Source organism: Coregonus lavaretus (genome assembly GCF_964263955.1).
Source record: "Coregonus lavaretus genome assembly, chromosome: 18".
Lineage (NCBI taxonomy): Eukaryota > Metazoa > Chordata > Actinopteri > Salmoniformes > Salmonidae > Coregonus > Coregonus lavaretus.
Window position 1 is genome coordinate 549,889 of NC_140005.1, and position 14,149 is coordinate 564,037.

At 43.6% G+C, this 14,149-nt stretch overlaps 1 protein-coding gene across 1 annotated transcript in view; it reads right to left on the bottom strand.

Annotated features, from left to right (window-relative positions):
• Positions 1-14,149, bottom strand: part of fgfr3 (fibroblast growth factor receptor 3) — a gene marked incomplete at both ends in the record, with an annotated part of 280,133 nt that overhangs the window by 71,266 nt on the left and 194,718 nt on the right. Inside the window, 2 exons of the mRNA XM_084181508.1 lie at positions 6,013-6,134; positions 7,098-7,246. Coding sequence (XP_084037634.1) covers positions 6,013-6,134; positions 7,098-7,246 — 271 coding nt within the window. The remainder of the gene's footprint in view (positions 1-6,012; positions 6,135-7,097; positions 7,247-14,149) is intronic.

Genomic DNA, 14,149 nt, shown 5'->3' on the forward strand with positions numbered 1-14,149 from the left:
GAACGGACAGTCAGAGATAGTCAGTCACTCTCAGAGGAGAATGGACAGTCAGAGATAGTCAGTCACTCTCAGAGGAGAATGGGACAGTCAGAGATAGTCAGTCACTCTCAGAGGAGAATGGGACAGTCAGAGATAGTCAGTCACTCTCAGAGGAGAACGGACAGTCAGAGATAGTCAGTCACTCTCAGAGGAGAATGGACAGTCAGAGATAGTCAGTCACTCTCAGAGGAGAATGGACAGTCAGAGATAGTCAGTCACTCTCAGAGGAGAATGGACAGTCAGAGATAGTCAGTCACTCTCAGAGGAGAATGGACAGTCAGAGATAGTCAGTCACTCTCAGAGGAGAATGGACAGTCAGAGATAGTCAGTCACTCTCAGAGGAGAATGGACAGTCAGAGATAGTCAGTCACTCTCAGAGGAGAATGGACAGTCAGAGATAGTCAGTCACTCTCAGAGGAGAATGGACAGTCAGAGATAGTCAGTCACTCTCAGAGGAGAATGGACAGTCAGAGATACTCAAATCAAATCAAATTTTATTTGCCACATGCGCCGAATACAACAGGTGTAGACCTTTCAGTGAAATGCTTACTTACAACCCCTTAACCAACAATGCAGTTTTTAAGAAAAGACAAAGAATTGTTAAGTAAAAAATAGATAAGTAAAAAATAAAAAATAGCAAATAATTTAAGTAATATAAAATAACAGTATGGAGGCTATATACAGGGGGTACCGGTACAGAGTCAATGTGCGGGGGCACCGGCTAGTCGAAGTAATTGAGGTAATATGTACATGTGGGTGAGCGTTAAAGTGATTATACATGAATAATAGAGTAAAAGAGTCAAAGAGGGGTTTGGGTTGGGGTGGGGTGGGGGGGGGGGGCAATGCATATAGTCCAGGTAGCCATGATTAGCTGTTCAGGAGTTATGGCTTGGGGGTAGAAGCTGTTAAGAAGCCTTTTGGACCTAGACGTAGCAGAGAGAACTAGGGTGGCTGGAGTACTGGGCCGTACTCACTACCCTCTGTAGTGCCTTGCGGTCGGAGGCCAAGCAGTTGCCATACCATGCAGTGATGCAACCAGTCAGGATGCTCTCGATGGTGCAGCTGTATAACTTTTTGAGGATCTGAGGACCCATGCCAAATCTTTTCAGTCACCTGAGGGGGAATAGGCTTTGTCGTGCCCTCTTCACGACTGACTTTGTGTGTTTGGACAATGATAGTTTGTAGGTGATGTGGACACCAAGGAACTTGAAGCTCTCAACCTGTTCCACTACAGCCCTGTCGATGAGAATGGGGGCGTGCTCAGTCCTCTTTTCTTTCCTGTAGTCCACAATCATCTCCTTTGTCTTGATCACGTTGAGGGAGAGGTTGTTATCCTGGCACCACACGGCCAGGTCTCTGACCTCCTCCCTATAGGCTGTCTCATCGTTGTCAGTGATCAGGCCTACCACTGCTATGTCGTAAGCAAACTTAATGATGGTGTTGGAGTCGTGCCTGGCCATGCAGTCATGGGTGAACAGGGAGTAAAGGAGGGGACTGAGCAAGCACCCCTGAGGGGCCCCCGTGTTGAGGATCAGCGTGGCAGATGTGTTGTTACCTAATCTTTCCACCTGGAGGCGGCCCGTCAGGAAGTCCAGGATCCAGTTGCAGAGGGAGGTGTATAGTCCCAGGGTCCTTAGCTTAGTGATGCGCTTTCAAGGCACTATGGTGTTGAACGCTGAGGGGAGAACAAGTATTTGATACACTGCCGATTTTGCAGGTTTTCCTACTTACAAAGCATGTAGAGGTCTGTAATCAGAAAATCCCATTGTAAGATTTTTAAGTAATTAATTTGCATTTTATTGCATGACATAAGTATTTGATACATCAGAAAAGCAGAACTTAATATTTGGTACAGAAACCTTTGTTTTCAATTACAGAGATCATACGTTTCCTGTAGGTCTTGACCAGGTTTGCACACACTGCAGCAGGGATTTTGGCCCACTCCTCCATACAGACCTTCTCCAGATCCTTCAGGTTTCGGGGCTGTCGCTGGGCAATACGGACTTTCAGCTCCCTCCAAAGATTTTCTATTGGGTCTATCCTGGAGTGGGCTAGGCCACTCCAGGACCTTGAGATGCTTCTTACGGAGCCACTCCTTAGTTGCCCTGGCTGTGTGTTTCGGGTCGTTGTCATGCTGGAAGACCCAGCCACGACCCATCTTCAATGCTTTTACTGAGGGAAGGAGGTTGTTGGCCAAGATCTCGCGATACATGGCCCCATCCATCCTCCCCTCAATACGGTGCAGTTGTCCTGTCCCCTTTGTAGAAAAGCATCCCCAAAGAATGATGTTTCCACCTCCATGCTTCACGGTTGGGATGGTGTTCTTGGGGTTGTACTCATCCTTCTTATTCCTCCAAACACGGCGAGTGGAGTTTAGACCAAAAAGCTATATTTTTGTCTCATCAGACCACATGACCTTCTCCCATTCCTCCTCTGGATCATCCAGATGGTCATTGGCAAACTTCAGACGGGCCTGGACATGCGCTGGCTTGAGCAGGGGGACCTTGCGTGCGCTGCAGGATTTTAATCCATGACGGCGTAGTGTGTTACTAATGGTTTTCTTTGAGACTGTGGTCCCAGCACTCTTCAGGTCATTGACCAGGTCCTGCCATGTAGTTCTGGGCTGATCCCTCACCTTCCTCATGATCATTGATGCCCCACGAGGTGAGATCTTGCATGGAGCCCCAGACCGAGGGTGATTGACCGTCATCTTGAACTTCTTCCATTTTCTAATAATTGCACCAACAGTTGTTGCCTTCTCACCAAGCTGCTTGGCTATTGTCCTGTAGCCCATCCCAGCCTTGTGCAGGTCTACAATTTTATCCCTGATGTCCTTACACAGCTCTCTGGTCTTGGCCATTGTGGAGAGGTTGGAGTCTGTTTGATTGAGTGTGTGGACAGGTGTCTTTTATACAGGTAACGAGTTCAAACAGGTGCAGTTAATACAGGTAATGAGTGGAGAACAGGAGGGCTTCTTAAAGAAAAACTAACAGGTCTGTGAGAGCCGGAATTCTTACTGGTTGGTAGGTGATCAAATACTTATGTCATGCAATAAAATGCAAATTAATTACTAAAATCATACAATGTGATTTTCTGGATTTTTGTTTTAGATTCCGTCTCTCACAGTTGAAGTGTACCTATGATAAAAATTACAGACCTCTACATGCTTTGTAACTAGGAAAACCTGCAAAATTGGCAGTGTATCAAATATTTGTTCTCCCCACCTTAGGTGTTCCTCTTGTCCAGGTGGAAAAGGGCAGTGTGGAGTGCAATAGAGATTGCATCATCTGTGGATCTGTTGGGGCGGTATGCAAATTGGAGTGGGTCTAGGGTTTCTGGGATAATGGTGTTGATGTGATCCGTGACCAGCCTTTCAAAGCACTTCATGGCTACAGACGTGAGTGCTACGGGTCGGTAGTCATTTAGGCAGGTTATCTAAATGTGGCCCTCTGTAGCTCAATTGGTAGAGCATGGCGCTTGTAACGCCAGGGTCGTGGGTTCGATCCCCGGGACCACCCATATGTAAAAATCTATGCACACATGACTGTAAGTCGCTTTGGATAAAAGCGTCTTCTAAATGGCATATTATTATTATTATTATCTTAGTGTTCTTGGGCAAAGGGACTATGGTGGTCTGCTTGAAACTTGTTGGTATTACAGTCTCAGTCAGCGACATGTTGAAAATGTCAGTGAAGACACTTGCCAGTTGGTCAGCGCATGCTTGGAGTACATGTCCTGGTAATCCGTCTGGCCCTGCGGCCTTGTGAATGTTGACCTGCTTAAAAGTCTTACTCACATCGGCTACGGAGAGCGTGATCACATAGTCATCCGGAACAGCTGATGCTCTCATGCATGCTTCAGTGTTGCTTGCCTCGAAGCGAGCATAGAAGTGATTTAGCTCGTCTGGTAGGCTTGTGTCACTGGGCAGCTCGCGGCTGTGCTTCCCTTTGTAGTCTGTAATAGTTTTCAAGCCCTGCCACATCCGACGAGCATCAGAGCCGGTGTAGTACGATTCAGTCTTAGTCCTGTATTGACTCTTTGCCTGTTTGATGGTTCGTCGGAGGGCATAGCGGGATTTCTTATAAGCGTCCGGGTTAGAGTCCCGCTCCTTGAAAGTGGCAGCTCTCCCCTTTAGCTCAGTGCGGATGTTGCCTGTAATCCATGGCTTCTGGTTGGGGTATATACGTACGGTCACTGTGGGGACAACGTCATCGATGCACTTATTGATGAAGCCAGTGACTGATGTGATGTACTCCTCAATGCTATCGGAAGAATCCCGGAACATATTCCAGTCTGTGCTAGCAAAACAGTCCTGTAGCTTAGCATTTGCGTCATCTGACCACTTCCTTATTAACCGAGTTACTGGTGCTTCCTGCTTTAGTTTTTGCTTATAAACAGGAATTAGGAGGATAGAGTTATGGTCAGATTTGCCAAATGGAGGGTGAGGGAGAGCTTTGTATGAGGAGGATAGAGTTATGGTCAGATTTGCCAAATGGAGGGTGAGGGAGAGCTTTGTATGAGGAGGATAGAGTTATGGTCAGATTTGCCAAATGGAGGGCGAGGGAGAGCTTTGTATGAGGAGGATAGAGTTATGGTCTGATTTGCCAAATGGAGGGCGAGGGAGAGCTTTGTATGCGTCTCTGTGTGTGGAGAAAAGGTGGTCTAGAGTTTATTTTCCTCTGGTTGCACATTTAACATGCTTGTAGAAATGAGGTAGAACGGATTTAAGTTTCCCTACATTAAAGTCCCCGGCCACTAGGAGCGCTGCCTCTGGATGAGCGTTTTCCTGTTACTTATGGCCTTATACAGTTCATTGAGTGCAATCTTAGTGCCAGCATTGGTTTGTGGTGGTAAATCGACAGCTACGAAAAATATAGATGAAAACTCACTTGGTAAATCGTGTGTTCTACAGCTTATCATGAGATAATCTACCTCAGGCGAGCAAAACCTCGAGACTTCCTTAGTATTTGATTTTATGCACCAGCTGTTGTTTACAAATATACACAGACCGCCACCCCTTGTTTTACCAGAGTCAGCCGTTCTATCCTGCTGATGAAGCGTATAGCCCGCTAGCTGTATGTTGTTCCATGTCGTCGTTCAGACACGACTCGGTGAAACTTAAGATATTACAGTTTTCAATGTCCCGTTGGTAGGATAACCGTAATCTTAGGTCGTACAATTTATTTTCAAATGATTGAACATTGGCTAATAGGATTGATGGGAGAGGCAGTTTACTCGCTCGCCGTCGGATCCTTACAAGGCACCCCGACCTACGTCCACGATATCTCAGTCTCTTCCTCATGCGAATGATGGGAATTTGGGCCTTGTCGGGTGTCTGTAGAATATCCTTTGCGTCCGACTTGTTGAAGAAAAAAATCTTCGTCCAATACGAGGTGAGTAATCGCTGTCCTGATATCCAGAAGCTCTTTTTGGTCATAAGAGACGGTGGCAGAAACATTATGTACAGAATAAATTACAAATAACGCGAAAAAACACACATAATAGTACAAATGGTTAGAGGGCTGTAAAACGGCAGCCATCTTCTCCGGCGCCATTCTTACTCTCAGAGGAGAATGGACAGTCAAAGATAGGGGGGTTTGAAAGGTAACAGTATTCTGGACTGGGAGGGGGTTTGAAAGGTAACAGTATTCTGGACTGGGAGGGGGTTTGAAAGGTAACAGTATTCTGGACTGGGAGGGGGTTTGAAAGGTAACAGTATTCTGGACTGGGAGGGGGTTTGAAAGGTAACAATATTCTGGACTGGGAGGGGGTTTGAAAGGTAACAGTATTCTGGACTGGGAGGGGGTTTGAAAGGTAACAGTATTCTGGACTGGGAGGGGGTTTGAAAGGTAACAGTATTCTGGACTGGGAGGGGGTTTGAAAGGTAACAATATTCTGGACTGGGAGGTGGTTTGAAAGGTAACAGTATTCTGGACTGGGAGGTATGAACAGTGGTCTTGTACTAACACTAACCTTTCAGCATCTTCACAGCAACGTCGAGTGGTTTGTTGGGTTTCTCCTTGTTGATCCCGATGGCCTCCGCCATCACCACCTGACCGAAGCAGCCTTCTCCCAGAGGTTTACCCAATGTTAGTCTGAAAGACAATCCCAAAAAGTTCGCCTGAAATAGAACTACAACCAGTTAGCCTGCAACACAACCACAACCAGTTAGTCTGAAACACAACCACAACCAGTTAGCCTGCAACACAACCACAACCAGTTAGTCTGAAACACAACCACAACCAGTTAGCCTGCAACACAACCACAACCAGTTAGCCTGCAACACAACCACAACCAGTTAGCCTGCAACACAACCACAACCATGTATGCTGAAACAACAACAATGACACACGTTAAAGGATAAAAAACTACCAGATCAATGTTTTAATCTGATCTGGGACAATATTATCTGAAGGTACACATTGTGTTTATCTGGGAGGTCCAAGAAAATGATCCAAAATGTTATCTGGTCATTCCTGCAACATTTAAACAACATGCCTGAAGCCACCCAGCTCTGTCTTTTTTTAACAGACAGCACTGATAGTGAATACTACAGTGTTAGCTTACGTATTCATGTTAACAGTATCGCTCCAAGATGTCTCCCTCTGTCTCACCTGGTCTAAGGTATGTTAAGGTATTCCTCTGTCTCACCTGGTCTAAGGTATGTTAAGGTATTCCTCTGTCTCACCTGGTCTAAGGTATGTTAAGGTATTCCTCTGTCTCACCTGGTCTAAGGTATGTTAAGGTATTCCTCTGTCTCACTTGGTCTAAGGTATGTTAAGGTATTCCTCTGTCTCACCTGGTCTAAGGTATGTTAAGGTATTCCTCTGTCTCACCTGGTCTAAGGTATGTTAAGGTATTCCTCTGTCTCACCTGGTCTAAGGTATGTTAAGGTATTCCTCTGTCTCACCTGGTCTAAGGTATGTTAAGGTATTCCTCTGTCTCACCTGGTCTAAGGTATGTTAAGGTATTCCTCTGTCTCACCTGGTCTAAGGTATGTTAAGGTATTCCTCTGTCTCACCTGGTCTAAGGTATGTTAAGGTATTCCTCTGTCTCACCTGGTCCTAGAGAATTCCCATTTGGGATCTGAGGGCAGCTCCAGCTCGGAGACGTTGGCAAGCATTGGTCCATCGCTGGATGACAGGCGGGCGATCCTGACCAATGGCGTGTTGGAGTTCATGGAGGAGTTAGAATCCAAGGAAACCTGCTGGGTGATAAAGAGACTGTTATATGGATGAGCAAGAGAGAGGAGAGGAGAGGAGAGGAGAGGAGAGGAGAGGAGAGGAGAGGAGAGGAGAGGAGAGGAGAGGAGAGGAGAGGAGAGGAGAGGAGAGGAGAGGAGAGGAGAGGAGAGGAGAGGAGAGGAGAGGAGAGGAGAGGAGAGGAGAGGAGAGGAGAGGAGGAGAGGAATGGATATGTGCTGTTACAACAGGCAGGGTGCATCGAGTTGGTTCACTCCATTCGTTCCATTGAAATATGGGCTCCTCTCTGAAACCTCCAGAGCCTTTTACAGGTGTACTGTAGAGGTAGTTATCAATAAAATGCCACAATGGGGTGCAGAGCGTTCTCTTTGGATGCTGAGGGGTAGCTCCGCTAAAACCAACTGTGTGCCGTTTTCAAGGGATTGTTAAATAAATTATAACTATTTGTTTTAATATCAGCACCTCTTGAAGAGCATAGTCAGAACTACATGTTCTATTATTCCGTGCAAAACAATTGCGCACATTTAGCTCTTTCGTCAGAGTTATACAGCAAGTAACTGCATGCTTTTCATGATCAGTAAACATCAATTGATTATGTAATTTCAGATACGTGAGGGTAGCCTCACGATATCGCTCAGTATTGGCCACCATTAATTGGATATTTTAATTATATAAAATAAGTGAACTATACCTGATAAGCAGAGCCGCCTTGGAAACGAGTGGCGAGACAGCATTTGCCCAAGCACTTTTCATTCTGGTGTGGCACACCACTTTCAAAGCAGCAGCACCTAACACGTTTACCAGACATATTCATTAGTTCACGTCATAGAAAAACGTTTTGCAACGGAAAAGAAAGCAGGCGTTTCTTATTGGACAAGTTGACATAGTACCTCCCCCAATTTCAACCATGTCTCTCAACAACTATGTTTGGTTGCACCATGCCTTTCAACAACTAAGTTTGGTTGCACAATCTTTTTTCCAAAAGATTACTAAGGGTTGGTAACAGGCTGATTGGTTGGCTATTTGAGCCAGTAAAGGGGGCTTTACTATTCTTGGGTAACGGAATGACTTTTGCTTCCCTCCAGGGCATACACTTTCTAGTAGGCTTAAATTGAAGATATGGGAAATAGGAGTGGCAATATCGTTCGCTATTATCCTCAGTAATTTTACATCCAAGTTGTCAGACCCCGGTGGCTTGTCATTGTTGATAAATAACAAACAAAACAAAAACACTTCCACACTCACTTTACGCAATTCTAAATTACAATGCTTGTCTTTCATAATTTGATCAGTTATACTTGGATGTGTAGTGTCAGCGTTTGTTGCTGGCATGTCATGCCTAAGTTTGCTAATCTTGCCAATGAAAAAATCATTAAAGTAGTTGGCAATATCAGTGGGTTTTGTGATGAATGAGCCATCTGATTCAATGAATGATAGAGCTGAGTTTGCCTTTTTGCCCAAAATGTCATTGAAGGTGCTTCAAAGCTTTTTACTATCATTCATTCATTCACCTTTATGTCATTTATCTTTGTTTCATGGTGTAGTTTCTTCTTCTTTTTATTCAGTTCAGTCACATGATTTCTCAATCTGCAATATGTTTGCCAATCGGTTGTGCAGCCAGGAATTTTTCAATTCCTCATCAATCCAAGGGGATTTAACAGTTTTTACAGTCATTTTCTTAATGGGTGCATGTTCATTAGTAACTGGAAGAAGCAATTTCATAACTGTGTCAAATGCAGAGTCTGGTTGCTCCTCATTACACACCACGGACCAACAAATATTATTTACATCAACAACATAGGAATCACTACAAAACGTATTGTATGACCTCTTATACACTATATTAGGCCCAGCCTTTGGAACTTTGGTTTTCCTAGATATGGTTACTATATTGTGATCACTGCATCCGATGGATGTAAAACAACATACTGTAGGATACTGTACTATATTATATGATGCTGTACTATACTGTTGAATACTTTACATTACTGTAGGATACTGTAACATACTGTTGTAAACTGTACCATACTGTAGGGTACTGTACTATACTGTAGGATACTTCAACATACTGTAGTATAATGTACTATAAATCAAATCAAATCAAATTTTATTTGCCACATGCGCCGAATACAACAGGTGTAGACCTTACAGTGAAATGCTTACTTACAAGCCCTTAACCAACAATGCAGTTTTAAGAAAATAAAAAAAAGTGTTAAGTAAAAAATAAATAAAATAAATAATTAAAAAGCAGCAGTAAAATAAAATAACAGTAGGGAGGCTATATACAGGGGGTACCGGTACTGTACTATACTGTTGGATACTGTAGGATACTGTAGAATACTGTAGGGTACTGTAGGATACTGTAGGATACTGTAGGATAGTGTAACATGCTGTAGGGTACTGTAGGATACTGTAGGATACTGTAGGATACTGTAACATACTGTAGGGTACTGTAACATACTGTAGGATACTGTAGGATACTGTAACATGCTGTAGGATACTGTAGGGTACTGTAGGATACTGTAACGTACTGTAGGGTACTGTAGGATACTGTAGGGTACTGTAGGATACTGTAACATGCTGCAGGGTACTGTAGGATACTGTAGGATACTGTAGGATACTGTAACGTACTGTAGGGTACTGTAGGATACTGTAGGATACTGTAACATGCTGTAGGATACTGTAGGGTACTGTAGGATTCTGTAGGATACTGTAGGATACTGTAACATACTGTAGGGTACTGTAACATACTGTAGGATACTGTAGGATACTGTAACATGCTGTAGGATACTGTAGGATACTGTAGGATACTGTAACATACTGTAGGATACTGTAGGATACTGTAACATACTGTAGGATACTGTAGGATACTGTAACATGCTGTAGGATACTGTAGGGTACTGTAGGGTACTGTAGGATACTGTAGGATACTGTAACATGCTGTAGGATACTGTAGGGTACTGTAGGATACTGTAGGATACTGTAGGATACTGTAACATACTGTAGGGTACTGTAGGATACTGTAGGATACTGTCCTATACTGTAGAATACTGTAACATGCTGTAGGGTGTGTAGGATACTGTAGGGTACTGTAGGATACTGTAGGATACTGTAACATGCTGTAGGATACTGTAGGGTACTGTAGGATACTGTAGGATACTGTAGAATACCGTAACATGCTGTAGGGTACTGTAGGATACTGTAGGATACTGTAACATGCTGTAGGGTGTGTAGGATACTGTAGGGTACTGTAGGGTACTGTAGGATACTGTAACATGCTGTAGGATACTGTAGGGTACTGTAGGGTACTGTAGGATACTGTAGGATACTGTAACATGCTGTAGGGTACTGTAGGGTACTGTAGGGTACTGTAGGATACTGTAGGATACTGTAACATGCTGTAGGGTACTGTAGGGTACTGTAGGATACTGTAACATGCTGTAGGATACTGTACTATACTGTAGGATACTGTAACATGCTGTAGGATACTGTACCATGACATACTGTAGGATACTGTACTATACTGTACTATACTGTAGGATACTGTACTATACTGTATAATACTGTAACATGCTGTAGGATACTGTAGGGTACTGTAGGATACTGTACTATACTGTAGGATACTGTAACATGCTGTAGGATACTGTACCATGACATACTGTAGGATACTGTACTATACTGTACTATACTGTAGGATACTGTACTATACTGTATAATACTGTAACATGCTGTAGGATACTGTAGGGTACTGTACTATACTGTAGGATACTGTAACATGCTGTAGGATACTGTACTTACACATGCTGTACTTTGCTCCATTCATCTTTCCCTCGATCCTGACTAGTCTCTCAGTTCCTGCCACTGAAAAACATCCCCACAGCATGATGCTGCCACCACCATGCTTCACTGTTGGGATGGTGCCAGGTTTCCTCCAGACGTGACGCCTGGCATTCAGGCCAAACAGTTCAATCTTGGTTTCATCAGACCAGAGAATCTTGTTTCTCATGGTCTGAGAGTCCTTTAGGTGCCTTTTGGCAAACTCCAAGCGGGCTGTCATGTGCCTTTTACTGAGGAGTGGCTTCCGTCTGGCCCCTCTACCATAAAGGCCTGATTGGTGGAGTGCTGCAGAGATGGTTGTCCTTCTGGAAGGTTCTCCCATCTCCACAGAGGAACTCTGGAGCTCTGTCAGAGTGACCATTGGGTTCTTGGTCACCTCCCTGACCAAGGCCCTTCTCCCCCGATTGCTCAGTTTGGCCGGGCGGCCAGCTCTAGGAAGAGCCTTGGTGGTTCCAAACTTCTTCCATTTAAGAATGATGGAGGCCACTGTGATCTTGGGGACCTTCAATGCTGCAGAAATGTTTTGGTACTCTTCCCCAGATCTGTGCTTCGACACAATCCTGTCTCGGAGCTCTACGGACAATTCCTTCGACCTCATGGCTTGGTTTTTGCTCTGACATGCACTATCAACTGTCAACTGTAGAACTCCAATCAAGTTGTAGAAAAATCTCAATGATGATCAATGGAAACAGGACATTTAACACTATAGACTGTAACAAGACAGGGTTACCTTTAACACTATAGACTGTAACAAGACAGGGTTACATTTAACACTATAGACTGTAACAAGACAGGGTTACATTTAACACTATAGACTGTAACAAGGCAGGGTTACATTTAACACTATAGACTGTATCAAGACAGGGTTACATTTAACACTATAGACAGTAGACTGTAACAAGACAGGGTTACATTTAACACTATAGACTGTAACAAGGCAGGGTTACATTTAACACTATAGACTGTAACAAGGCAGGGTTATATTTAACACTATAGACAGTAGACTCTGTAACACAGTTTGTTTCATGTGTAAGTCATAAAACCTTGTGTCATTGTTCTGGTCTCCAGGGGTTGGTTCCCTTGCGCTCAATGTAGGAACTGATTGCCCGTATATTTTTCATAAAAAATAATATCCCCTTTTTCATGAAGTAGATTTTATTGAATGTCACTCATTCTATTGCACTCTATTCTAACCAAGCCTGCATTACCAGTTCCTATCAGTAGGTGTCAGTATGCACTAGCTAGTCGAAAAAGACTGATGCCATGATGCCATGGCTGCCTGTCTCTGTATTTGTGAAAGTTATGGTGGTGCTAGAATCCATAAATTATCTCTTTCTGCATTAGCCATCCATCTGTTATGGTAGGACAAATTAGCTAGCAACAGCAAGCTAGCTAGATAAATTACCATGAATGTTTCATGTCCGCAAATTAATATAGTTGGTTCAGAGTTAGTTTTGATATTTCAACCTGCGTGTCCTGATCGCGTCTGGTGTGGATGGACAAAATCAACATGCGTGCGATGGCGCACACAGACTTATCATCATGTTACAGTGTACAGTCAGTAAGCAGTTCAATAAGCAGTTTATCAGTTACACTGACGGGCCCCAGTGGCAATAAATTAGTAAAACCAAAAACGTACCTTGATTTGGAAGAGTTCCAGTGTTGTGTTGGACAGTCATAACCAGCTAGCTGACATAGCATCCCTCTGTTTGAGCCAGATGTTTGAGTAGGCTAAACTAGCTAGCTGCATTTGCTAGGTAAGTAAGTGAAACTGAAAGTGAAAAAGAAAAAGAAATGATGAAATATCTCTCTCTATCTCGCTCTTGCTTCTCCTTCATTTTTGAATAAATTAATTAGTTCAAAACTGTTCAACTATTATCTTTCTCTCTCTTTGAGTCAACTACTCACCACATTTTATGCACTGCAGTGCTAGTTAGCTGTAGCTTATGCTTTCAGTACTAGATTCATTCTCTAAACTTTTGATTTGATTTGATTTATTAGCCGACGCCAAAGGCGACAGATAGTCTTACTGGGGTCCGACATACAATGAAAAGACATTACAGACAAAATACTTTACAATATACATACATTTAAAAACATTAACATGTAGTGTGTGTGCATCTATCAGTTACACATACATGTCAGTACATACACACAACAAGTAGGTCACATGGGGGGAGAGGCATTTTGCCGTGAGGTGTTGCTTTATTTGATTTTTGAAACCAGGTTTGCTGTTCACTTGCTCTATATAAGATGGAAGGGAGTTCCATGCACTCATGGCTCTGTATAATACTGTACGTTTCCTTGAATTTGTTCTGGACCTGGGGACTGTGAAAAGGCCCCTGGTGGCATGTCTGGTGGGTAAGTGTATGTATTAGGTGATGTGTGTAAGTTGACTATGCAAATAATTTGGAATTTCCAAATAAATCTGATAAAATAAAGAAGTGACACAGTCAGTCTCTCCTCAACTCTTAGCCAAGAGAGACTGGCATGCATAGTATTAATATTAGCTCTCTGATTACAATGAAGAGCAAGACGTGCCACTCAGTTCTGGGCCAGCTGCAGCTCAACTAGGTCTTTCTCTGCAGTACTTGAGATTTGATTGGGTGAACAACATGTCAGTTCATGCTTCAAGAGCTCCAATAGGTTGGAAGACGTCCTCCGGAAGTTGTCAAAATTACTGTGTAAGTCTATGGAAGGGGGTGAGAACCATGAGCCTCCTAGGTTTTGTATTGTAGTCAATGTACCCAGAGGAGGACGGAAGCTAGCTGTCCTCCGGCTACACCATGGTGCTACCCTACAGAGTGCTGTTGAGGCTACTGTAGACCTTCATTTCAAAATAGTGTATTTTAATCAATTATTTGGTGACGTGATTATATTTAGTATAGGATAACTTTTTTAATGTTTTACTATTTTTATTTTTATGGAATTCACTGAGGAGGATGGTCCTCCCCTTCCTCCTCTGAGGAGCCTCCACTGACTGAGTATACCAAACATTAGGAACCCCCCCCCCCCCCCCCCCCCGCGTTGGAGAACTACGGGGAGTTTGCTCGCCTCCTTCGGGCGGTCTT